A 24,749-nucleotide genomic window follows, 5' to 3' on the forward strand; every position below is an offset into this window, starting at 1 on the left:
GGAAAATCAGTTGTGCGGAATCCCGCAAGGTGGAATTTTTCATTAACTAAGAAGCTCTTCTTTCAGAAGAAATCCATATGGATTTCCTTGTAGCTTCGTGCTGCAAACGGATGCATGAAGCAATGAATATCCTGGAACTGGTGCGTGTCGCTGCAGCCAATGTTTCAACAAGTGGTCTTGTCTTGAAGAAGAAGAGACAATACCAATTGCAAGAACAGCAACAGTTGTCGTGTCTCCAGCAACAAACCCTGTTGAAGAATATTCATCGCTTTAAGCATCCGTCTTCTTCTGAACTACTGCAAATGGGTGCATGGCAATGTTTCCTTCCTTGGTTAGTGCTTCAAGTTGTTTCCTAGTATGACTCACACGGAAACGACTTGAGGTCAGAAGCGCGGTCCTACGGTTCCCTTAAACTACAGTGACTGAGCCGCTCTGACTTCCATATTTAGCGATAGCCGGGTGTTAAACTTCGCAAGCAACGCTGTACGGTGAGGCGCTGACTCACATTGTAGCCCAGCTAGGCCGACGACAGCGAGTTGTGAGCCAAAGGTATCAAGGAGAGAGTGTGCAGATAAAAAAATCTTTAATACGGCAATATACATTCAGTGAATTGTCTCGTAACTGGCCTAGAATGAAATCACAGACAGGTTGACCCACACAGTTAAAAAAAAAAAAATACCAGTGTGAGGTACAGTGACAAGTGTGCTGTATATAGTGACAGTGAGAAGAAAAAAAAGAAAACGAAATACTTAGAACTGTACACACCACGCATCAGGAAACAATAAAAAAAGAGAGGATTCGAAACTCAAGTAACGTTAGAGAACTTTCCGGCAGGTATCGGTGATGAGAAACGAGACATACGTTTCAAATTCCATACAATGCTCCGGGGAAAAAAAGGAAAAAATGCCAAAAAGAAGGAAGAAAAGACTCCAAAAGCTCACCTCTAAATGAAGCATTTAAAGCAACGACAATTCAAAACGATGTTCTTATCACATGCATGGCAACACAACTCATCGTATTTAAAAGGTGCAAAAATACGACACGCTACGGTAAAAAAATGATTCTTTTTATACAGGGATACCAAACGTGCCGTCGACGACAGGTCCCAACTGGCAAGCTCCCGGGAAAGAAATGACGGTGGCGAGCAGCGCCGTGTTCCACCGTAACGAACCTTCGCTTGTAACATTTGACTTCTCGTGCTTATCACAATCACCAAGTGTGCTTCCTCCTTTTTTTTTTTTTTGTAACGGATGAAATCGGACCCTCCTGACATTTCCTCCGACGACATGAACGAGAGTAGTATGATTACGACGACAAACAACAAACTCGTGGACCCCGAAAAAGTCAAACGCACGCAGTACAGCGCAGCACCATGTTTTGTAATCTTCCAGCAAACTGAAGACCGTCCATATGAAAAATGGGGGGGCACGCAGGTACGTTGACTACAGGTAAAGAGGCGACGTGTCGTGCGTCGGTGCTTTTTCTTCCGGAGACAGACACACATACAACGAGTGACGACGATGATAACTGACATTTACCACTGATTAATGTCAAAAGAGTTTGACGGCCTGCAAGTTACAGGCTTCGAATACAGCAGGACAAATGACCAGCCGCTCGATGGAAAGCAACACGGTGCAGTCTGCCGCATCAGCCTCAGGCGGTGCGAGAATGCCTCGCCAACTCCCCGAAGTCAGGATGGAGCTTTTTGAAAGCACCTAATGAAAAACGGTGCGCTCGTTTTAACACAGCTACAGTAATTGACGCAGTAATCAAGAGTTCGACAAAAGTTCGTCTGGTCAGGTAACATGAAGAGGAAGGAGATTCGATCACTGACCAAGTTAAGGTGAAAAAAGAGAGATTTCGGGGCCCCTACAGGTTCCTTGATCGCACCAGCCAACTCCCTGGGCGATCTCACTGAGCCAGCTCCCAAGCCAACTCACTGTTTTCGGCACACAGCAGTTTATGGCATAACCCCAGCTTGGTGTGATCAAGGATGTCCTACGGGTCCCTAAACACGTGTTTTCCCCCTGGCTTAATCAGTGACCGAATCTTCCTCAGAAATTTAGCAAAGCTCATCTCTAACGTGTTATTGTAGCAGCACAATCTACTGTCAACGTTATTCTCAACATCAATGAAATACACCGCTATGGCACAAATTAATTATACAGCAGCTGCTGCGATGTGTATTACAATGTAACTCCACCGTTTACGGCATACTGCAGCTTACGGCATGACTCCGTAAAATGCAGTAATCTTCGAATAACTGCAGCGGTGCATTCAGCAAATGGCGTAGATTCCTCAGTGAATCTGTTTATCGGGCTATGCTCAAGGAAATACAACATATGCATCCATTTAGAGCAGCCATTATTTGCCTAAAGCAGGTACTGTTGCAGCCACCAATTGTGTTTGTCACTACCACTGGGCAGTCACATGATTGACTGAAGTGGCAAACAGAAACTATGCCCCAATAGGCAGGCCACACCCTTATGTGTTTCTCCATCGAGCGGATGAGCAACTACAACACCACCAACTCGCCACTGCGCACATATTGCCAATTGTGCCACAACTCCGTGCTTGCCGTGAGTGAAAGCCCGTCGTCTGAGCACCGGCAACAATTACACATGGACTCTCCTCCACAAAGGTGAACATGCAGTGCTAGCATGCGGTCGAGCGCAGGCGCAACTCCGAGTAATACCCGTGCCATTTTTAACCAGAACCAGTTGTCTACTGCACTTTAGTTAAGCTCGGTGCCTACCGTTTGCCACTAACCGCACGGACGTCTACAATGAAAAGCTAGTGGCGAGTCCCTGTTAACGGTTCCAATAGCTGGTCAGCCGTAGATTTTTGCACGGTCGCGCTCATTTAAGGCAGGTTATTTTGCTGTGCTGTTTCAGTTCACTGGCTAGAACGTGCTGCTAATGGCAGAGGTGGTGAGAATCGATCAAAGCTACACACTGTTACGCTGTCCGGGGACATGGATGCGAGTGGCCCGCGCAGAATCAACGCACTGGCTTCCTAATGCTCCAATTTAGCAAGGGTGCGGTAACTGGTAGTGTGTCTTGACCGGTTACCCAGTTCTGGGCGAAGGATGTCACTTGTTCGTCCACAACGAACCAGAAGCGCGCATCGTCCGCGGCTACAGGAAAGCAAGAAACATCACCCCGCTTTAACCGCCGACGAGGAGTGCTTTTACTGAGACCGACTTCCATTTCCGGTCCTTAGCAATCACTGCAGATTGCAGGGTAGTAAACGAAATATTTATCTTCCGTTTAGCCACCCAGTCTTTTCACATTACTTTTATCAGTTTCCCTCTGTACCATGGTCCAAGATATATACTCCTTAGGTGGGGACACTTCCTGACTTCTTGCAAGGCGCGTTCGACCAGATAACAATGTAACAATGGCGCGCATCTATAGGTGAGGTGACAGCGGCAGATATTTATTGATGGGGCAACGCAACTTCAAGACAGAAAATTATTTATGTACCATTCCTAGAGCAAACCGACGTGGTCAACAGCAATGGCAGCATTCGCCACACGTCACGTTGCGCAGTCATGAAAAATGTGGTACGCGTTCCCAGCTTCAGTTGATAGTGTGTCAGGCTGGCTACGGCAAGGCCTTTTGTCTTGAAGTTTCATCCCATCAATCGGTATCCGCTGCTGGGCGTGCGGTGTTGTTACTTTACCTGGTCAAACGCACCTCGCAAGTATCCTCACCTAATGAGTATACATTTTACATCATGCTCTGCACATACTCTGACCCATTGTGGACAAAACAGAGCACAACACCAAAACGAGCTGTGCAAAAAACTACTGAATCGTTTTCTCCATGCAAAAGCCTGCAGGAAAAATGAGCCAGCGGTTTCAATCTAGAGAGCCACTTGTACCCATCCCATCAAGCAACGTTAACGTCGAGTAGATGGCAGACAGGTGCGAATGACCCCAGTCATTCGCACCTGTTGCCCTACTGCGCTTAGAGAGACACCACAGCCAAACATTCTTTTTTTGGCTACAGCAATACATTACACCTGAAAATATCTCATTGTTTGTTCCACGCCAAAGTAATGGCCATTCTATAGATTGAGCTCTGTTGGATGCTACTGTATGCCATTGAGACAAGAGGCCTATACACAGGGGTTCGCCAAACTATGGCAAGGGTATAGATAGATACGTGTGAACAGGTAGCGTAAGTTGTATCTGTAGGAAGATCTACGCAAGACTGACCAAAGCACACCTTCTGTCACATTCAAATACAACTTTTCATCTTACGAATTCGAAGTTTTCGCTTGTCTGCAAAGGAATTAATTCACAGGTTTAGGGATCGCCACAAAATGTCGCCAGGACTGTGCCCGAGGGCACACTCATGCTGCTGTATTGAAGCATGGTCGAAAATGGCACTGCTAGCGCCATCTTGCGATGCTTTCTTCAACTGCAATGCTTTGCATACTTTTTTACATTGCGTCGCTGTCCTCCCAGAAGAGGGATGGATAACATCCAGTGGATGGAAAATTATGGTTGCTACCAAAGTGTTTACACTGACACATGTAGCTCTAGTTGATGTATGTCTCACTAGATGGCACCACCAGCGAATTTGTCTTTTTGGAGTGTCAGCGTTTCATTAGCTACATGCTCAAAGCAGAGCTGAAGAGCTGTCGATTAACACTGGATGTTCACTCTTTATGTGCTTTTAGTGGTAAGCCAGCCATCATTGGGGGCTAGTTTCATAATTTTCCAGTGCAGATGTGGCTACAGTCTTACGTACATCTTGTTTTCTTAAAAGATCTGTTTTTGGTGAGGATGATGCCTTGTGCACCCAGGTGAGCTGATTGATCACCTTACTTTTGCAAATGCTGAAAGTAGCACCTGTCCCTCCTCGTGTCAGTCTGTAAAAGGTTTCTGTGCTAAACGCTCTAAGAAATACTTCGCCAAATGTTTGCCATAAGTATCGCCTAACGAGAAGCGCAACAGGATGGCAACTGCAATTCACCATTTAACGCAGTGCCGAGCCAGCAGATAGCACCCCTGTGCAGTGCCAAATTGGCACACCGAAGCGTTCCCGCAGATATAGGCCACACATCGTACGATGGTATTCACCAGCATGCCGTACGCTTGATTGTGAGTGCACGGATGAAGCTCGAACGCACATTGACGAACACTTCGCAAAACACTGATGTGACAGATTGCCAAGAAAAGTTTGATATCGTACGTTCTGAAACACCCATCAGAAGTGAGCATGGCAAAGCTTATTTACAGTTTCATACACAAATGTACACAATAATTGTAAGCTGCATTTGTGTGCTAAAGATCAATAAAGCCAGAGAACACAACCCAACTCATCTACTACAAAAAAAACAAAACGAAGAATAAAATAATGTGGCTCAATGAGTCTTAAGTTTTGTACTGCGACAAAAAAAAAATGTCCTTCAATATTGCAACGCAACAAAAATGGCGGCAAGGGTAGTAAAAAAAAAAACTGTCGTTAGCACATCTGAACCGTTTGATTAGTCGTGCATGCACAAAACGATAACAAAAGGTGCCACCTTTTCACCTCCAATAACAACTTCAGGTTTCACGAACAAAACGCGCGTTTGAAGAAAAAAAAAGGGCAGAAGAGCTGCACTATCATCAATAATTAAATTATTCTCCGACGTCTCCAACCGTGGCAGGTCACCGGTCCCTGTATTGCTGCTGTGGCCAAACCAAACGTATGGGCTTCAAAATATAAAATGGCCACAAAAATCCCGGCTGGTCGGAAAGAGCCCTGTTAAACAGCTGTGGTGAAGACAGCTGGGAGGGTATCCGCAAAGCGCGCAAACACATACTGCGGCAGATAAAAACATCAGCCGCCGGTGACTGAAGAACGTACTCAATTAATGGCCGTGAAGCAACTACAAGCCCCGACTAACAGTCCATGGAGGAGTGTAAGAAGGCGAATGTAGATATGTTTAAAATTATGTGCGCGTCAGCTTGGCAGAGCAGTGGCTTTTAAGTATGCCCTCCTCGCAAAGCGAACCGAGTCGAGCACCGAAATGCGACCGAACGAAGAGGTATCACAAACGGCAAGGTAACGAAAGAATACTGCAGAGGCGCACGCACCACCGTAGCCGGCTACGAACTAGCGACCACTGCACGTTGCAGTCGCCAATGGCGACGAATGAAGCCGCTGGCCTTTGAGCAGGCTTGCGTCTAGAGCGCAAGCTGCGTAAAAGGGGATGGTGACCTCACACCTCTCCCGACGAGTGAGCAATAACAACGCCGGCACGACAACGCGGCGAGGCTAGCCGGTTCGACCGCGACGAATCGAATGTAACGGCATAATTCGTGCGCGGCACGTAGGCATGCAGGCGCTGAGGATTAAGCCCTGTTTCCTTTATCGACCAATCGCTTTCCGGGACCTTTTCAGTCCCCATGCGATGGATGCTGTGATCTGCTGGAAAGCTTAGCAGAGCGACGACGGCCACGCCAACGCACTCCAAATTCATGCAGAGCGTGAGAACGACCCAGGCGGGATGCACGCTGTTCTTCTCATCCATCCACGTGCACTGGCTCAGCCAATCGACATGCCCTAAAGGTGAGATCACCGAAAGCGGCCCAATAGGGAATACCACCCTCGGTCACTGCCTAATCTGACGCCAACCGTCTCGGTAGCTCTTCTCGTTTAAAAACGCTACAAGAGCCTAAAGTCACGGGCCAAGACTCTTCGAATTCCACCTATGGGTTTTACTACGCACCTCTTCCTAAAGTCGATGACGGGACACCACTAAAAAAAATCTAAGCAACGCTCTTCTTTTCCTTTTCCTCAACCATCGTACAACAGCGCAAAGGCATGCAGAACCCTGCGGTCAAATACGACCATCAAAAAGCGAAGTCAAAAACTCATGCACACCCCCCAGTTTCCAACCCACTCTCACTACTCTGTGACCCAACCCACTCAAACCCACAAGAAAAAAAATCGGTGCAAACTCGCACCGGGTAACTTGGCAGCTTTTCACCTTTGGCTAAATCTCAACAGGCGTACTATAACAAATGCACGTAGTGCCACACGCTATTCTCATCACAATACAAGGCCCCCATATAGGCATCCGTTTCGGATAACTTCTTCACGCACACAAACACGTACACGTCCACACGTTCGCGTCTCATTGCAACAACAAGGCCGCTCTTTAAAGGCGTTCGGATATCTTTTTTTTTTTTTTCACTCACACAAGCGCACATGTCCACATGCTGTTCTCAACAGACTCCCAAGGCTTCTATCCTTAAGAATATCTTATATGCACACACAAGCATACGAGTCCACACAAAGCTCTCATCACAGCATCAAGGCTTCTATCCATTTCGGATATAACTTTCACGCACACAAAAACGAAGGTATCCAAACTCTGCTCTCATTACAACCCAAGGCACTATCCGTTTGGATGTCTCACACACACACACGTTCACAAACATTTGTCATCACAACTGAAGGCCACTATCCGTTTGGATATGCTTCTTCCACACACGCAGCAGCCAAGGCCGCTATGCAACAACATGAAGCTAAAGCTTCTCACCATATCGAATGTTGCGTCATTTAGCAAGGCAGGTGCAAGCTGACTCCTGAATGGACTCCTTTTTGACTGCCCAGTTAACTCCCTTGCATCATTTAGTAAGATTGGTGTAAAACAACTTGCCCAGTTGACTCCCAAACTGACTCCTTTTTGACTTGCCCAATTGACACCCTTGCGTCGTGTAGTAAGACCAGTGTAAAAAAACTTGCCCAGTTAACTGCCGAATCAACTCCTTTTTGATTCTCTTGCGTTTAGCAAGACCAGTGTAAAACAGCTTGCCCGGTTGACTCCCGAATCGACTCCTTTTTGACTGCCTAGTTGACTCCCTTGCATTTAGTAAGACCGGTGTAAAAAAACTTGCCAAGTTGACTGCTGCATCGACTCCTTTTTGACTGCCTAGTTGACTCCCTTGCATTTGGTAAGACCGGTGTAAAACAACTTGCCCGGTTGACTCTCGAATCGACTCCTTTTTTAACGCCTTGTTGACTCCCTTGCGTTTAGTAAGACCGGTGTAAAAAAGCTTGCCCAGTTGACTGCCGAATCGACTCCTTTTTGACTCCCTTGCGTTTAGTAAGACTGGTGTAAAACAACTTGCCCGGTTGACTCCCAAATTGACTCCTTTTTTACTGCCTAGTTGACTCCCTTGCGTTTTTTAGTAAGATAGGTGTAAAACAACTTGCCAAGTTTGCTCCCTTGGCACACGAACCTCAGTAATACAGGGGTAAAATGACTCCTCCAGTCGACTCCCTTCGCATGCTCAAAGCCAGATTTTGCACAGAAATGGCACTCGGTGGGCGATTTTGCACACTGCCCGATTCTGGTACAGTACCCGTCTGTTTTGCAAAAAGCTTAATTGAAAGTACAGGCCATTTGCAGCAATGCAGGACCAAAAAATGGCCGTCTCACACTACCAGTGGCCACTGCTAGTTCCACAATGAAATGCTCACTGCATAATTGAAATGTACAGCACTTTAACCCTTATAGCTAAAGGTAATGCACAGGCTCCCACAAGATGAGTATTTGCTGCGCTAGAAATGGCACATATGGTTTGATAAGCAACCATGTTTGATACCATACCTGAAGGCCAGTTCCTAGACACTTGATTCCAAAATTTGCCTATCCTGCTTTTTATTCCGTTATGAGCGTCTTCATTGTCGCATTTTGTACTCTTTATTGTCGTACTTTGTACTCAATAATGATTCCCAATTGGCATGTGTTTCGAGAGATTTCAGAAACCTTATTTCTATTAATTCAGGAGAAAGTTAGCTATCACAGCTCACGCATGTTTAGCTTACAATGAGTTGGGTCGTCAAGTGTGCCAGGTTGAGCGTGTTGGTGACGATTATTGGTGCCACATATGAGCTCGGTATCCGCAAATGTGTAGTATGGCTCTCCCTCGTGACTTTCGTTAGCTTTGAGTGCGAGATTGCAGAGCTACACAAATTCCGTCTGCCGTGATGAAGACCTCACTGCCGACAACATCTGTGTAGTCTGTCTTGATCGCGCACTTGTGTAGGTATATTCAGATCTTTCCATCTATCTTTTCAAATCATCAATCATATTCTATCTTTTCAAATCACGAATATTAACCAAGTTATTTTCGAACTCCAGAAGAAACGAGCCCCTAACCCACTTAAATGCAACGGTATGCAGAACCCTCCCCCGAATGCCATCTCCGTAAAGCACGCAAAAGTGACCGAGCCAGCAAATCACTCAAGCGAATCACCTACACTTGCCTCACTGGACGACGCAACATTCTGTACACAAAGGCCCGCATTTTGAATGATCCCTGCCAGGCCTGTCTCTTGGCATTGCGCAGAACCGAAGCAATAGCAATGGGGGCCGATTTCATTATGACGCAAATCGTCACAAAAAAGGTTATTAATGACACCAAGACGCCACGCGACACTCCAACAATTAACAGTACCACTGTCTACCACCGTCTCTAAGCTATGTAAGATTACTGTATTGCACGTGTAGTGATCGTCAGCGGAAGCACAGGCCTTTCATAGTTGCAACAGAAGGTGAAACTTTCCTTTCATCGAAGAAAGCTCTTGCTCATTCACCACAAAATTCAAGTTTACGGTAAGTACTGATTGTATCACCTACTATAATCACCATAGAACAACTGATGTTCTTGTACTACGCACCAGTAATTTGACTTCAAGTTCTACTGCAAAAAAATCCGCGAATAAAACAACTTTTTGAAAAAGCTATTCAATAGGCGCGCCCCCCACAAGCTTTAGCAGTACACGAAGCTTAATCGGCACAACTGGGAAAAACCCAATCAAACCTCCCCACGATTTCCAATGCTTTGGTTAACCAGCACTCATGCTTCCAAGGGACAGCCTTCACAGCAACCAGTCAAAATGTGAACCCAGTAGCGCAGTGCCGTGTTACGACAGCGGTCGCAGCCGACGCCGAGTTTTCTGGTCGGTCAGCGTAAGGTGCGCGTACTTCAGCCTCTTGGCTGAAACGCATACACTTCATATCATGGGCATATCACGGCGTTTCAGTATGACGCTGCACGGCAGCTACGACCGCAGTCTGAAAACACGGCGCGATCACAATCGACGACAAAGTGCCCCCCGAAGGGGGCAGGCTGTACAAAATCACAAGTTGCCACCGCATATTCCCGGCCCTCTAGCAAATGACGCCGGGAACGCGGACTCAGAACGCGACGTCTTTCGAAAATCCATCAAAACGGGTGCACCTTTAAGCACACACATGGATAAAATGCAGGAAGAAAAAACAGAAAAACATTAAGTGCTCCGACGCGGTTAACTCGCATCAACTGAAGCTTGCATCAACGACAGACTACAGTGAACCTCGTTATAACGAATACTGACATAGCGAATTATCGGAAATACGTACTTTGGTTGGTTCCGCTTCATTTCAGTGACATTTATTATTTTTACTAACGAAACCGAAAACGTGAGAGCTATCACGATATCATCAATGACAAAGTTATATTTGCTTCACGCTAAGCTCAATACTCTAGAGGTAGCGTAAAAAACAGAATACTGAAAATCAGTTCAGAACCACATTTTTGTTTAAAATGTGAGTGTGACGTAAAACAACTGGTTTAAAGCATGGTTACAAAAGTTGCAGAAATTTTTGGGGAAATAAGCAGCGCGGATGCCGCGGACATCGCCAGGAGAGTGAGGAGCTACTCGGAGAAACTCCCAACAACTGAAATGCTGAAGTAGAAAAGGCCATGCATGGACACTGTGCACGGTCGTGCATGGACGCTGTGGAAAACTTCTTGCTACGCAGTGTGTGCTTTCTAGCATGGAAAATTTTGTGCGAGCCAGATTGACGATTTGTTAGAGGCAATTTTTATTTCAAATGCTACAACGAATATCAGATACAATGAACTACTTATGATCCCGATGCTAGTTCATCATAACGAGGTTTGCCTGTGTCTGTCTAATTACCAGGAGCACGGACACCCAGAGTTGAAAAAAAGTAGCACCACTTAAAACAGAATAATCGTGGATCATAACTAACACAATTACACAGTACACGGGTGGGTGAAAAACATGCGTATGGCAAGAACGGGCGTACAAACCGACACACAGCACGATTTCTATTTCTGAAAGACCACAGCCTGCATTCTCAGTGAATCACTTTCGAGAACAATCTCATTTTCGTCTAAAGTTAAGGAGTAAATTGGCAAATTTCTTTCTTTCTCCTTTCTTTTGCTCAATCTTTACAGTACATCAGAACATGTCGATTAATGAACAGCTGACGTCTCAGAGAAACGATGGGTGTGCTGCCCAGAGGCTGAAAGCCGGTCATCTCACGCCGACCGGGATGTGTTTGAAAGTGATCTACCAAGAATGCGGCCCCAGATCGACGACACAATTTCATTAGGGCGTGACCAGTCACAACGACCCCCAAAACATCGAGATGCGGACGTGCTTCTAACCGTTCGTGCCTCGTAAACGTCCCCACGTCGGTCATTTTCTCGACACCAACTTTTCGCCACAGCCAGTCGTAGCAACCAAAACCTCGTCGGGTGCATCCGAGTGTTGACAAAACACGCCGAAAACGCGCTTAGCCATATGGGAACCTCTAGGCATTCTTGAATCGCCCAACTTCCAAACGATTCTATCTGAATTGTCGTGAGTACACTGTACCAGTGGCCGCCAGCTCTGTTCTGCGGTTCCTTCTACCGTCTCATTCCTTCTCCCCACTAGTGTTGTCACGCCAGAACGAAATGAAAACGGGGAAAAAATAGTTTTTTTTTTCGAGATTGCCACGTTACTAACAACTGCAAAGTGTGATCGTGACGTAACTGGACGCTAAATGCATGCAAGCCCCCGTGACAGGGTGTCCGCGGAGGAGAGGAGACGACGTCACGCATGTCAGAAAGAGTGGAGCGACGGTTCCGACTCGTTTTTCCCGTGTTCCCATTTCGTTCCGGCGTGACGTACGAATGCGGTGCGGTGACATACAATGTGGCAAAGCAGGCTGACTGAAGGAGCGTTTAGTACAAGTATTCGCTTCCCACTGTCAAGGAAAAACCATACTCTCAGAACCATTTCTTTTGACACTTGTGAGCATAAATTGCTTAAACTCACGCTCCTAGTGTAGTTGGTGGGACACACTTCAATTTAAATGTGTGGTGCACACTCCAAGACAGGCTTCGTTTCCTATCTCTTACGTCAAGAAAATCCATATGCGCACTGATATTTAATTCCCCCCAATATGTTATGAAGTTAAGCGTTAAATACTTTTACGAACTTCATTTGGAGGCAACTTAACTCGCAAGAAAAATAATTGGCATATCAAAATGGTCCTGAATATACAGTGCACACAATAAAGCAAAGAAAAGCAAATGTTCCGAACTTACAATGTTTCTGGAACAACACTTCTTTCTGGCACTTCAGAAAAGCCTTTGGTAAAGAAAACATACATTACTACCAACAAAAATGTCTAGTCTTCTAGAGTCTCGAAATATTTCAAAAAGGAAAAAGAAGAATATAGTGACAGCAGTATCGGTGGTGGTAATAGAACCACAGGTGTCGCTCTGAGAAATGGGAAGTCCCCACAATTGGGGTTATGATGAAGAACGTGCAGGATTATAAGCAAGAACAGTCATGAAAGTGGGGTTGTCGTGCTTAATGTTGAACATTGGCAGTGTAGACAACGTTTAAGAACACACAGTTAATTATGAAATCGAGGCACCGTGACATTCGAAACGACTGTCGCTTTGCTGCAAGGGGCAGCAACGCAACATCTGCCAAATACTGCAATGCTGTCGCAGTGCCACGGGAACTACGAAAAAATTTCCTTTTTGACGAAACTCGTGGCTCAGACCCATCAGGTAGTCTTTCAGAGGCAACGAGGTAAGATGACACAACTGTGCTGTTTGAAAAGGCCGGCTGAACGAAATTTAGAGCCATGAAGCGACAATATTTAGAGCCACATAAAAGGCTCCGTTTCAGATATACTAAATACTACACAGCATGCTCACTGCAAAACTTTTCTGATGAAATGTGAGTGGATGAGTCGTGAAAGGCTCGTAAGAGCAAGACGTTTCCGACTGGCGAAACCGTAAGAAATCGCCATCGTTCCAAAGCGAGGTAAGACTCCTGAAAATGCAGCTCCTTTTAAGAGCCACCGGTGGACTGCCAGAAAATCTCAGACGAGCTGCTAAGATTTATGTCGTGGCTGCTAACCATAGGGTGCACGCGTCTTCCCAGGTGTTATTCAAGGGCCGCTAAGAAAACTGGACTAGCAGCGGCCCTGCACTTTCGCTGAGAATGCTTCAGCACAGGTACATGCTAACCACTTGATCAACGTTTCAGCCAGAACGAGCTTTCGTTACGGTCGGCCCTCAAGCACCGCTTCCTGTTGTAGCACACCGCTTCTTGAGCAATGACACCTGTCGCAAGGGAGGGTTCGCTCCAAAGTGAGACAGGCAGATGTATGGGTGCTAAGCAACAGGGGTGCTTGAGTCGGTGTAATGGTGTACACAGAGCAATGACTCCCATTATGAGAGTGTTCACTCTAAAGTATGCCAGGTGAATGGGTGCAAATGAGTAGGTGCGCTTGAATCTGTGTAAACGGATGGGTGTAATCAGATGTAGAGAGATGGGTGCAACGGACGAGCGCAGACGGATGAGTGCAGAGCCATGAAAGAAGAAAAGTGCATTAGAGGATCTGGACAGCTCCTGCTTGCATTGGAGTGGTGTGGTGGACATCATGTCTTTTTTCTTTTTCCTTTTTTTATTTTGAACTCTCAAAGGAGAAGCGATATGGGTTTTCTGAATAGGCACATTGTCGCAACTGTGCCTCAGGGAGTAGCACGGCAAGTGAACGCCGGTGGCGTCGACAAGCAGTAACACATCTGCACTGGTACCGCAGGCAGATCTAGCACGTGCGACAGTGGCGGCGCACATTTGTACGACTTTCGCTGTCAGACGCAGCATCCTCAATCCCAGCAGCACAAGCTCGGTTGCACGATGCCAGTGCAGCAGCAACTTTGCGAACTGGTGGCCGACGGGTAATGAGCATGACGAAATGCAATAGCGAGAAGGCTGACGGTTCTCCTAGGTGGAGGAGTGTTCACGCAGAGTTACAAGGAATGTTATGCGAGGGCTTTGCCCTCTTGTGTTTTATTCCTCCATGGGTGCGTGGAATCATGCGCACATGAATCAGTGCAGACGGATGGATGCCGGGCTATGGGTCTACGAATAGCTACAGAAGAATGAATGTCAATGAATGGAGCTAGAACAACGAAACAAAGAGAGATGGATGTGTGGCCAATTCGAAGAGCGCGAACTCACGCGTTGTGTAGTGGTCACGGTTGAAATGGCAATAAGCTCAAACATTATTCTCTGCTTGTCATTTTTCAGGGCACCTTCTCTTGAATGCGACGCAGCATCCAAGTGATTGAGTGAACGGCCTCCTGCCTTCTCCTGGTTCAACCAAATCGACATCCATCCGCTGAAAGCGGTCATCCTCTCAAAAGTGATGGATTCATAATGTGGCCCCATGGTTTGTAACGAGTTAGTTGAGCATGAATTTGAGCTAGGACGTGCTGCACAAATTCGGATGAGGTATATTACACTGCAAACCTTTTTTAGCCATAGAAGCGTTTAGGCAGGGCTCGGTGGAAATTAGTCGACACCGGTGTTTTCTAGCACCTGCCGGTGCCCATGTGTAGTGAGGTGCAAGAGGAGGCAAGTGAACACCCTCTGCATAAGTAGGAGAAGTGCAAACGCTGCCACCATGAGGCGCGGTTCAGTCCAGAGCTTGGCAGATGAGCCATTGGCGACAAGTTTCAACATGCTTAGAGAGAGCACGATACATGAACTAGTGAAAAAACAAATATATACCGCATGTTGCTCATGAAGCATGCTACGGCCCGACAGGCGTCTTGCACCTAGCCGACCAATATCTTCACCAAGACGGGGAAAAGTGGGCGATAAATTCACACCAGACTGTCAATGTTCAATTGGAATACGTCACGCATCCATGCGAAGTGCAGCAGAAGTGCACTGCACAGCACTGCAAGCATTTAATTTGCCGTGTGTTGTGTACTAAGTCCCCAGTCCTGGCTCTAGTGAGTGAACATAGAGGTGTACGACAGTGAGCATATGAGGTACGTTGACCAATTAGCAAATAAAACATAAAACAAACTAAATTTTCAACAGGCCCGTCCTCAGAAAAAGTGCACGCATGCTACAGCAATCGTAGCCCATGCAGCAAAACTAACATTACCACTGCAACTTTGTGAGCATAAAAAAGAACCACACTGCTAAACCATTAAGGTAACAACCGCACGGTCTCAAACAGGCAAAAGCCCAGGCTACGAGAGCAGCAAGAGTAAATCAGGAAAGCCAACTACATAAAGTATTCCCAAACACAAATGACCTGCCTATGCAGCCAGTACGTTTCGGACCTCATAGGACAGCCACAATTTCAAAGGGTTGTTGAGAGACCACACCAATGAAAGGCCACACAGCTCAGTCCCTTCCTTGCCTTGCTGTGCAGCTTGTGATTTGTGCCCTACTGTGTGTGACGGTAATGACTGATAATGCTTCCCCTGGCCTCCTCTTCTTTGTGGTACCAATGTGAACGCACGTCCCTCTACAGCCAATGGAGAAATCGCGCGCTCGAGACAGCCCACTAAGTAGTTGTAGGGCAGGTTAACTATTCGCCGCAATGCGCCGATTTGAGTTGTGTCATATCTTGTATGGCATTTTGAATGGTTTTGAATAAGAATGGAAATGTGGGAGAAATGATTTATGATCATGGTGAAGATCAACAGCGCGAAGCACAGAAGTGTGGAAGTACAGGGAAGGGAGGACTGAGGAAGCAAAAGAGGGGCCAACACGAGCGCTGTCTTCGTCCCTTTTTTGCTTCCTGTCCTTCCTTGCCTGTGCTTCCTGATTTCCTTGCTTCGCGCTGCTCATCCTCAACCTGAGTAATTTTGTCTTCTTTAGCAGTAAGTTCACGCACTTCAGTCAGCCTGCTAAGCACTCCACATTCCAAAAGTGACAAGCCAGAGGCTCGCTAGAGCTCAGCGCGGTACCCTAAAATGCGACACTGTGGCCACATCACGTGAAAGACGCAAAGCCCGTCCCGCTAAGCTATCTCCACCCAGCCGAGAGGATTCGGTTGTCGAGTGGCCACACGTCGCCACCTTCCTGCTTGACCGGCTGGTGCATCGAGTGCTGCGGCAGTCCCGGCTGCATCGCGGAGCCCTCTCCGCCGTGGACCATGCCGGGCACTGGACTGCTCATCCCGTGCAGCCCGTGCCGCGGCGGTCCGTCTGGACCGAGCCCCATCGGCGGAGGTGGTTGGGGCACCGGCTGGTACGGTGCGGGCACATGCGTCACGCCGCCGTCCAGGTCCGTGCTCCACGACATGCCGCTCTCGGGGAGCGCCTTGCGGTCGTACGCAGCCGCGGCCGTGTCGAAGTCGAGCGGCTCCTCCTTGATTGTCGTCTGCATGCCGCCGTTGTGGTGGTGGTGCGGGTGGTGTGCCGGGTGGTGCGGCCCGATGGTCAGGTCCGAGCTCCAGAGCGAGCGGCCCCCCACGTTGGTCACGGTGTTGTAGCTTGACGGCGACTGGGTGAAGGTGTCGGCTGTGGGATGAACGGAGGGGTCAGTTTCATCGAGCCCACACCACAATAAAAAGAATTTCTAGTCCAGCGAAGCTGTTTAAGCTTCTCGTTCTACTGTTTCGCGAGACCAGAAAACTAAGGTGTGCCTAGCACGTGCAACCAAATAACTCGGCTGAGGTGCGCTCTCTTCGTCCTCTTCTTCGTCTTAGGGTTGACTAAAAAGAACGACAGTTTGCTCTTGGCAACATACATTCAAGAAATAAGAATAGTTATAGTACGTTTTTCTGTATCGCCTAGTAATTTGGCAGATAATAAGGCCTGTGGCCAGCCCACCCATTGAGGCTGACGCGACGAATGTGCAATGTAGGCGTTTCGTGAATGCGTGTGCCTTTTAAAGAAAACAGTATAGGAGTGCAGAACAGATAAATGGAAGAGAAAGGAGAGAAAGAAACAGAGAGAGAGAGAGAAAGGAAGAGAAAGAAATAGACGGAGAGAGAAAGAAACAGGAACAGTGAGAGGGGGAGAGGACCTTGAATTAAGGCCATGCTAATTAAGATCATAGAAATTAAGGCCACACTGATTAAGACCTTGTTAATTAAAGGGACACTAAAGGCAAATATTAAGTCGACGTTGATCGTTGAAAATGCGGTACAGAAACCTCTTAATGCTACTTTTATGCCAAGGAAGTGCTTATTTTTAAATAAAATCACGTTTCAGTGGTCCGCATCGCGTTAGCGCACTTCAAATCACCCGCCTAAAATCAGTCTTTCACACGTCAGTGCTGCCGTGCCTAACGTTGCCCGCCTTTACTGCGCAGCGGTGGGCAATGGCGGCGTGCGCCATTTGGGCATCCGACAATATCACATGCATGCGGCATTTCGTCGAACTTTCTGTCAGAACGACTTTCACGAGCGCACAAAACACACGCGGCAGTACGCGATACCGAAACTACCACTGAGACGCGACCGTGTGAGCAAACCAGGGTGCCGGGCGAAGTGCAGTTCGGTGAAAACGGAACCTTTGAGCCACGCGCGCTGTTCCCCATGGCAACGCCAAAGAGGTTCTTTTTTCCATGAATTAAACAGAAACAAACAAACAGCATTTTATTACATCTTTTGATGCACGGAAGGTTCTTTTTTTATTGCTGCTAGTTTTATTACTAGTGATTAATTGTAGGCAGACTCTCATATCGTGATTGGGATCATTTTCAAAATGTGGCGCTCGTGGCGCTCATCGTGTGATACATTTAGCTTAATTTCTCGGTAAGTAGGGCACTGCTGTTGATAATATTGCCGTTTTAGACGTTGTCATACATTGAGCTTTCACGCTGACATAAATTGTTATTTGCGTTTAGTGTCCCTTTAAGACCTTGCTAATAATCTAGGTCAGCCACAAGCTCTGCTGTTACCGGCCTTGAATCACTAGTGCAAGCTGGCTACATTTTTTTCTGTGTCTGCAAACTTGAAGAGACACTAAAGGCAAATAACAATTTATGTCAGAATGAAAGGTGCATGTTTGAGAACGCCTTAAACGTCAGTATTGTCAACAGCAGTGCTCTACTAATTGAGAAATTAAGGTAAATGTAGGACACGATAAGCGCCACCAGTGAGACATTTTGGAATAAGCCCAATGACGTCAAGAGCCCAGAGTACAAATACTAATCACCTAGTACTCAAACTACTTATAATAAAAAAATAACATTCCATACATTACACATACCTGCCAACCTGGTGACATAGAAATTAGTAAAACTTTCATGCGGCGGCGGGGGGGGGGGGGGGAGGTGTAGCCAACCCACTTTTTATTGCGATAGCAATTATATGGACAGTCTCGACGGGTTTTTTGGCGTCGCCGTCATGTCCTTCCGGTATGAAGTCCAAATTGATAAGATCCCCCCCGCGCATTGTATGTTCTACCGCGGGGTAAAAGAGCATGAGCGGGGGCGACGAACGTGGCCGAAGCAGAGTTCAAACGAGCCGGCCCATTTCCGTCGATCGGAGGGTGCATGCGATAATATCACCCCGCTCGGGAGGCCTGCCGTCGAAGCAGACAGAAAACGCGGCGCCCTTTAACGAGCCTTAAAAGACGCGGGGGGGGGGGGGGTGTTGCGCGAGGAGCAACTTTGAACTTTGAATCTAAGGGCGCGATCGCTGGCGCGCGCTATCGCGAAAGCTATCACAGCGGGCGGCTCGTAAACCCTTCTACTACTTCTACGTGCTGCGCTCTCAACGCGAAGTGAATATGCGGAGAGCATCGCTCCCTGGAGCGGCCGTATTCTCTTACAACAGCGTTTTGTAGTTACGCGAGATCGGATACAAAATAGTTAGCTGCCAGCCTCACTTCGTGTAACACTACAATTTGTTGCTATCGCATTCATTGCGTCACCCTTGCGGTGAAACTGACTTTTTTTGTTTTCAAGTTCGGAGGGTTTTGCCTTTGGCGACAAGCTTAATCATGCTTTTGCAACCATAAGTAAAATCGGTCAGAGAGTAATCAGCAACCAACAATTTATTTTTGCAGTGACTTTGCTATTGCGGACTTTGACCCGCTTCAGAAAGTTCTCCGTGTAGCTTTGCTCAAAGCAAGTTCCACTCTGGTGCCCTTTCACCATCAGCAGGCTCTCGAGAATTTCTTCACAGACAAGATGAGCGAAACTCCGAGTTTTGTTGACAGTGCTGAATATTCTCTCGCATTCCGCATTACTGTGGCGAATGAAGAGAATGCCCAGATAACCAATAAAATTCTGGGGAACCTGAGCGATTCGTCAACACTTCAAACAGCTCCCAAACGTGCCCACTGCACGTCGCACCAGGGCTTAAACACAGCAGTCCTACTGCGTCGGACGCGGCAGCCGGTCATACGAAAAGCGACACAAACAATGTAGTCCTCACCGCCGACCTGCGAACAAAGCCCCACTGCCACATGTTTGCGCTTTGCATACGCGCCAAGGCGGTATGGATTCGTAGCCACCCCTCGAGAATACGACAGAAGTCGCTAAATGTTGAAGCAGCTGCTGCAGATGATGATAACACAGCGCCGTTTTCGGGGCCTCCGCGACTAGCTATGGCAATGCGCAGTAGCTGATCACGAAGGCCACGCTGTTTTAATGAACTTTTAATTTTTTTATCAAAAATGATATGTTTTCCGTAAAATTTCAGGTAACATTCGTAAAATCGTAAGCGAGGTCGAAATTCATACATTTTACGAAAAATTCGGAAGAGTTGACAGGTATGATTACAGGACATAATAAAATGCTGCTTGTGCATTTCTGTTTCATTCATGGGAAAAAGAACTTGGCGTTACCAAGGAGAACGGCGTGGGTGGTTTAGAAGTTCCGTTTTTGCCCGGCTGCTGTCCGCTCGTGTCTCAGTGGTAGTTTCGTTATCGCATACTGTTGCGTGTGCTTTCAACACTCATGAAAGTCGCTCTAACGGAAAGTTCAACAAAATGCCACGTCCCCGTTATGTTGCCGGGTGTCTGAATGGTGTGCACCACTTGAGCAACAGCAGATGCAGCAAAGAAACCGACGTGACTTTGCAATGGGTGCCACAAACGAACCCCTAAAGTGGCCGAGTGCCGTGCCTCTGCGACAGTGTGCTAAACAACCAACAAATATGCGCGTGTGCTCACTGCACTTTCGTGCAAAGGATTACGAGATTAACCGCAACTTGGGCGAGGCTTGTACAGTGCCCTTCAGAGCAAAAAGCGCAGCGTCGGCTACCGGACAGTAAAGGCGGGTAACGCTGGGCAAGGCGCGTAATGCTGGGTAACGCTGGGCAAACGCTACGTCAGGAGGCCCTTTCCAGGCAGGTGATTTGAAGTGGGCTAACGCTGTGCGGACCACTAAAATGTGATTTTCTTTCAAAATAAGCATTTCCTTAGCACGAAACAAGCACTGAGAGGTTTCTGGAGCACTATTTCAACAATCAACGACTTAACAATTGCCTTTAGTGTCCCTTTAATAGCACTTTAGGGGAACTGCATTATCCAGGGTGTAAACGCAAGCGACCTAGGTGGTGGCGCAATGCTCTATCAGGGGTGTTATTCTCAATGTGTCCATTCTGACTGTCACCGATTGGCTGCAGCTCGGCAAGCAGTGCACCCAATTTCCGGTTCTTCCGCAACGTCATTTTCACGTCACGGGGCTTTCACAACTCTCGACACAAATTAGAGGCACGGAATGCGCTTCAACGAAACGAACACAGCCTCCCGAGATCTGCTTTTGGCCGCGTGAATCTTGGAGGCTGTGCATTAGCTCTGATTCTGTGATCGCGTTAGCCCTTGAATTAGGTTTAATGTGGCCACCCATTTAACAAACCTGTGAAAGTCGGTGCATTTTCCCTGCATCGTTCGCAAGCATCTGGGACGCGCTCATATGCAAGGACAGGCTTGTCAAGCTTGTTTGAGTGTTCTGTGACTGCCCATTTCGTCCACTTTCTTCTACTGCTGAGTGCCGAGTGTGCTGAGTAGGTTCGGTGTGTCGACGTGGTTAAGAGCGAGATGACTTCATGGCTTACCCCTATCTAGAATAACGCAACGCGCTCCCGATGTCCATTAGATGGATAGTTCGAGAATAGCTCCTCAGGACAAAGCAGCCATTATTTCAGTTAATTCACTGCTGTTACTTGACTCCTCAGATACTTTGTTGCATTTCTGGTGCAGCTGTTCCGAAGTCAAGTGATGATGTACAAACAAGCAAGCTATAAAACCATTTTTCACCACTATGTTAGCACTTCACCGCTAGTGCAAATATACAGCACCGGCATTACTGCCAACGTGACATTTTTCTAGATCTCTTTGCTGCAAAAGCACTAGTTGAACACCATAAAAAGTGTCTGTAAGTGACACAAGATATTGCTATCATTATTACACAAATGCACTTGCAGCATACGCAAAAGCAACACGCGCAAATGATTCTGGTACGTACGTGTCTGCACCGAGCGGTGAAATTCCCTCTTGCGCCGATTCGCGAACCAGTTGCTCACGTTGGTTATGGTCATGAAGCCACACCGACTTGAACCTGCAATTGAATGACCCCACAGAAGAAAAAGAAAGAAAGAAAACACCTGATGTAGTTTCCTTTCTGAAAAGAGATCGACATGGACAGAAAAGAAGGAACTACGTAGCAAGGCTCTAGTACCTTATTCCTCTTAACTTCTTCTTCTGTCCCTATTCTCCTGGCACGAATCCCATTTAGATTGCGTTTCGACACGAGCAAATTTCTGAATTGACGACTCAAGATACTGTTGAAAATGGAAGACAATGACGGTCACGCTCTGCGTGGCTACAATCATCATCAGGATTAGTGTGGGATTAAATGGAGAAGAAGAAGGCAGCCATGCCGTCGGTCTCTGTTCTTTATATTTTGGTGCCGTGAAACCCGGGACTACGACTCCGGCTTGAACTGAGACCAAGACGGCGACTCATGGATTGATGAGGTAGCGTCCGTCGCCTGGAGGTTCGCGAGGCGGGAGCCCCTTACGATGACTTCGGCTCTGGTCTGCCCTTGCCCTTCAGGACGACGGCCCGAGGTTCGCAAGGCTAGGATGACCACAAAGAAAGGAGAATCGCATCCGGTCAGCCCAGCCCTCGGAGTAGCCAACGGTATGTCTGCCCATCTACTAGATATTCCCTTCGGTGACAACTTCGAGGGTAGCGAGGCCATGACGATAAACTTTTGCTACGATGATATCCGTCCTGCAGGCCTAGCCCTCGAAGCTAGCGACTGTTCACTACTCGACCTGCGGTGCTTGCGTGGTGATACTCAATTCAAGGGTGCCGAAGTCGGAATGCCGAAGCCTTTTCACGAAAGTAACTGTGAAGGCCCTAACCCTGGATCAGATAGCGCCACGCCAACATCGTTGATCTTAACTCGTAACGACTGTGGAATTACGAGTACGAAGGAGACAGACACAACGATAGACGAGAACATGAAGCGACTTTACGGTATTCGGAAATTATTGCGTACAGCTATTGAGGAAGCAATGGAAAAGACTGAAGTAGTACTTTTGTCTAGATCCCCGATGATCGGTAAACTCAAGGAATTACGCCTACATCTCAAAATCATGAGACATGACTTGAAGAAAATAGACCGCCAGATTTATGACGCTTTACCTCTTGAAGATCTAGAAAGCGACGTCGAAAGGTGTGAAAAGTTTGACTGCGACATCTTAATGCTGGCATCAGACCTTCAACTTCGATTAGCGGAATTTGAGAAAAGACCGTTGTATGCGCTCGCACAAACAGCAGAAAGTTTACTGGTGTTGTCTAAACAGGACTCGATTTATCCGCACGGCGAGGAAATGCCCGTCGATGGCAATGGAAACAAAACTGCCCATTCGCGACATGGGCTAGGCAATGTAACTCGCGCAATAAGTGGTGCCGAAGATGAATCGATGCAAGCTCCGATTGAGCAGCAGTCGCCTGAAACAAGTTCCAACAATTGCGCCAAAAATAACGTCTTAGGACTTCATTCTCTACCGTCTGTCAGTTGTGGGAGCCCTGAAGAAATTTTCAGCTATGTTGCTGGAGATTACGAAACATCAGGCTCCACTGCGAAAAAGCCGTCAACCGTGTGTCACGAAGACAAAGGGCCCAAACGAAGGAAAAATCGAAGTTCACGAGAGAGCAAACACGCCAATAATGTTAAAGATGACACGCGGAAATCGAGATCAGCCTTTCGAGTCATGATCTCGGGCATCTGGATGACAAGCCTCAAGAAGAAAGTGCACTTACGTGGTTTGCAATCGAAGAGACGCAACCATCGGGCTCGAGGCATAAATGACACAAGAAGAAAACGAAAGCATCTGGGGACTTGGAAAGGCAGAATGATGCCATCGAAAGGAAAGAAATTCAGGAAAAGAACGAAAGGACGATCTACTCTTGTGAGAGCCAAAGAAGACCTGGAAGCAACGAATGTAAGAGCACGTACGGACCTCCAAAGACGACACTTCATACCAAGAACGCGCGAGGCACCTATTGACGTAACCAACTGCAAGCAGCGACTTCACGCAGGAAGAGTGACTGTAATTCGAGATCACTCCAAACGCTTCAAACATCGATGGAAAAGAAAGGTTCTCGCTAACATCCAGACAGCTCCGACTTGACTGCACGACCACGGACTGGACTAGGACTATTGCGAACTGCGTTTGATTGACTTCACCGAACTAAAGGATCGTCAAAGTGCGTACGAGACGAATCTGCGAACGCGAAGTGGTGGTTAGTGCGCGATGCACGTTGAGTGAATCGCGCATCAACCTATCTGCAGCCAGCGAACGAAAATATGGCGATACATGTTAGAAGTGACGTGACTTCGAACTATCGTCCAGCCAGTGCGGCGGCTCGGCAGTGTTTTTGTCTTATTGTGCCATTCTTTTCTTTTCGCTTCTGTGCCGTCCTTCCCTTTTCGCTTCTTTGTCGCGGGCGGGAAGATGTTGAAAATGGAAGACAATGACGGTCACGCTCTGCGTGGCTACAACCATCATCAGGATTAGTGTGGGATTAAATGGAGAAGAAGAAGGCAGCCATGCCGTCGGTCTCTGTTCTTTATAGATACATTATCGTGAGCAATATGAGCGGGAACCCGCAAGCGCGTGGCAAATACTGTCGAACTCAACATGGCGCAATTCACAATGGCCACTGTCGAAAACAATGTTTTCAACAGTGGCCACCGTGAAACAAATAAGGGCACGACTCCTCCGCTAACTGTTGGCACTCCCGCCTTCCTAGTGTTGACACAAAATGGCAGCTAATTGTGCGTCACCGGCCTTCCGCAACAAGGCAGGTGTATCGCGCAGAGCACGGCAGTGTGTTGTCTACAGCTCCACGCAAAATACCGGTGATAACCTGCTTTTCATTTGCTTGTGTGTGTGTGTCAAGCACAAAATCAAGGTGCAGCAAAATAGGAATAAAACAAAACGGTACTGCTCAGTGCTGCGCGTGAGCACTACGACAGGCACTACAATGTCAAGCCGTTAGATGTCTGTGTCATACATTCTGCATGTTGTAAAAGCAGATGCGTGGAGGGAGTGACATTGGTTCCCAGAAAAGCATCACCCTTTCCACATGACTTTTTACGGTGCCATCCGAGAAATCAATCAAATTGAGGTTTGAGGCTATTTTTTGC

The 24,749-nt window shown here is 47.3% G+C and overlaps 1 protein-coding gene across 2 annotated transcripts in view; it reads right to left on the reverse strand.

Moving 5' to 3' along the window:
* Positions 1–566: 566 nt before the first annotated feature.
* The window catches only part of LOC119371674 (homeobox-containing protein 1), a 37,733-nt gene continuing 13,550 nt past the window's right edge, over positions 567–24,749 (reverse strand). For both annotated transcript variants that reach the window (XM_037642124.2, XM_037642123.2), the window contains 2 exons: positions 21,552–21,644; positions 567–16,645 (listed from right to left, as the gene is read on the reverse strand). In XM_037642124.2, coding sequence (XP_037498052.1) covers positions 16,149–16,645; positions 21,552–21,644 — 590 coding nt within the window. In that variant the 3' untranslated portion in view covers positions 567–16,148. The remainder of the gene's footprint in view (positions 16,646–21,551; positions 21,645–24,749) is intronic.

The sequence above is a fragment of the Rhipicephalus sanguineus genome, chromosome 10, assembly GCF_013339695.2.
Source record: "Rhipicephalus sanguineus isolate Rsan-2018 chromosome 10, BIME_Rsan_1.4, whole genome shotgun sequence".
NCBI lineage: Eukaryota > Metazoa > Arthropoda > Arachnida > Ixodida > Ixodidae > Rhipicephalus > Rhipicephalus sanguineus.